At 39.1% G+C, this 2,777-nt stretch overlaps 1 protein-coding gene across 1 annotated transcript; it reads right to left on the minus strand.

Moving 5' to 3' along the window:
* Positions 1–861: 861 nt before the first annotated feature.
* Positions 862–1,263, minus strand: LOC145663136 (uncharacterized). The gene has a single exon (XM_081729435.1). It carries the CDS (start codon positions 1,261–1,263, stop codon positions 862–864), a length of 402 nt encoding a protein of 133 aa, XP_081585561.1.
* Between the last annotated feature and the right edge of the window lie 1,514 nt (positions 1,264–2,777).

Below are 2,777 nucleotides of genomic sequence, written 5' to 3' on the forward strand. Positions count from 1 at the left end.
ATTATTCTTCAGTTGTAAATTAAATAATTACACCTTTTCCTTTCATGCGTAAGAATATAAGCAAAAGCATAATTCGCTAAATCAAAGCATATTGTCTGATGGCAGAGCACGTTTTTTCTATACGAAGCAAATGCAGGATTTGAAAGTAAACTAACATCTGAACTGTATGTAAATATATTTTGCAGGCATTTGAAGATTGCTTATAACATGATGTTGAACATACTCCTTTTCTATTACTAAATACTTCAGAGTTAACAACACAAAAAAAGAGCAGAGACAACTTCTCCTTTCTAGCACTACCGCCAGTTCACATACCCAGAGTATATTACGGTTTGTTGACACCTTCACCCTCAATACATATAAAGAGAGGAAAGAACTAACAAATGACAGCCAAAGTTCGCACTGAGACAGTGTGCTAACTTTTTTTAATACCTCCTTCTAAGCACACTGTTCTGCCAAATTACTGGAGCAAACTCCCATATTTTTACGCAAACTTTGAAAGCTTGCCTTTTCCAATGCTTTGGTAAATATATCAGTTACCTGATTTTAACCCGCAATATGCTTTACATCAATCTTGTTACTTTGATAGCATTCCCGTACAAAGTAGTATCTTACTTCGATGTGCTTTGACCTTTTGTGATTTTTTGTCAATGTCACAGCAGTAGCGTTATTTTCTAATAATACAGGTTTCTCACCAATTTTCACGCCCAGATCGCTGAACAATCGCTTTAACCACATTAGTTCCTTCGCACCTTTACTCGCTGCAATGAATTCAGCTTCCTCTGTTGACAAAGCCACTGATTTCGGAAGGCGACTTGACCACGTTCCTGCGAACACTATAACTACGCCACTAGTAGACCGTCATATTTTGATGTCACCGGCATAATCAGCATCACTGAAGGTTTTTAAACCCGTGGTGTTGGGTGATGAATACATAAGGTCATAGTCAAATGTACTTTTCAAGTACTTGAAGATTCTCTTAATCTTCATCCAATCCTCTTCTGTTGGCTGTTCAAAGGCTCGAGCTGCTTGAGAAACTGCGAAAGCAATGTCAGGACGTGTTGCCATTGCCAAGTGCATTAAGCATCCTGCAGCTTCGCGATATGGAGTTCCTTCTTTTCTCGGCTTTGTACAACCCCCACTACTCCTATCGGATGGTGTTGCAACGGAATTTGCTTCACTCTTGTTAAACCTTTTCAGAATGTTTTCGGTATATGCTCGCTGACTTATAAAAATCTCCTTTTCACTACGCTGGATCTGCATACCCAAGATGCTATTAGGTTCATCAGTAGTAATTTCAAATGTATTACTCAACTGCTTTAAGAAATGGTCGATTTCATTAGAATCATTTCCTACCACTAATCCATCATCAACATACACCAAGACAATTACCTTTTTTTTTCATTTCGTTGTCGAACGAATAAACAAGGATCAACAGCACTCACTTTCATTCCTTGTTCTTTCATAAACTTTACGAGTCTTTCGTTCCAACATCTCGGTGCCTGCTTCAGGCCATATAGGCTCTTCTTCAACTTGCACGCTCTACCACTTTCATCGTCGAATCCTTCCGGTTGCTTCATGGACACTTCTTCATGAAGTACTCCATTCAAAAATGCAATTTTCACATCAAACTGTTTTATATATAGTCTTTCCGTTGCTGCGCCTGCAAATACAGTTCTTATTGTATCATACCTTACTACAGGACTAAATGTCTCTTCATAGTCTATCCCTTCCTTTTGCACGCAACCTTTAGCTACGAGCCTCGCTTTGTACTTTTGTACAGAAACGTCAGTGTCCAGTTTTCTTCTGTATACCCATCTGTTTGTTATCACTTTAACATCATCTGGAAGCATCACTAAGTCCCACGTATGGTTCTTTTTTAATGCCTCCATTTCTTCTTTCATAGCCTGACACCACTGTCCCTTGTTGGTTGACTGCATGGCATCTTTGGGTCCCCTATTTCACTTGTTGCCATATACGCTGAACCCATAATGAATTCACCAGAAGTCATCCAGGCTGGTTTCTTTACTTCTCTTCTTAGTTGTTTGGTGGGTTGATCTTCCGCGTCTTCTGCCTCGCTTTCAGAGTTGGAGTTTAATATATTTTCATTACATGAACTAACTGTTTACACAGAATAGACCCTACTCCCTAGCAACCTACTAATATGAGTATGTGCCATTATCTCAAAACCTTATCAGCCCATGGCCTCATTCCATACCTACCAACACGTCCCTGGTAGTTAATAAGCACAGTTATTGTATGAGGTAAGTACAGAATTGAAGGACTGAAAAAATATTTATTCTGTTGTTGATTGGAAATTACGTGCCGTTAGGTTATGTGATCTGTGATACTTGCTAAGTTGAATTTCTGATGCTAATCAGTTATTATCAAGTGGTGTCAAAATAAGCAGATAATTGTAGTATTGCAGTTATTGTGCTATTACGTGAGCATTTCTTGGACGGAATAGGAATAAAGAAATGCTGTTGAATTCTACTGAGGTTTCTTCAAACGGATAAGAAGTAAGTAGTAGCAGATCACGGTAGTGATGAGCGCAAGAGTCTTGCTCTCGCAGTTTTTGCAAGAGTCTTGCATGCAAGACCAAACCCAAGACCAAGGGGTGCAACACCAAGACCATACCTGCAAGACTAAGACCAAGACTCTTGCGCAAGAGTCTTGCACATGTACCGGCACTACTTGATTATTTTTATTGAATGTAAAAAAAGGAGATAGATTTCTTGTCTTCAATAAAAATGCCACTGGAGTGAATGTGTTCCCAG

This window comes from Thermobia domestica, chromosome 10 (assembly GCF_964235325.1).
Source record: "Thermobia domestica chromosome 10, izTheDome1.hap1.1, whole genome shotgun sequence".
Taxonomy (NCBI): Eukaryota; Metazoa; Arthropoda; class Insecta; order Zygentoma; family Lepismatidae; genus Thermobia; species Thermobia domestica.

Bases quoted from the DNA above. Each gene is read 5' to 3' on its own strand.
- LOC145663136 (XM_081729435.1), bottom strand. From the start codon at position 1,263: ATGCAGATCCAGCGTAGTGAAAAGGAGATTTTTATAAGTCAGCGAGCA.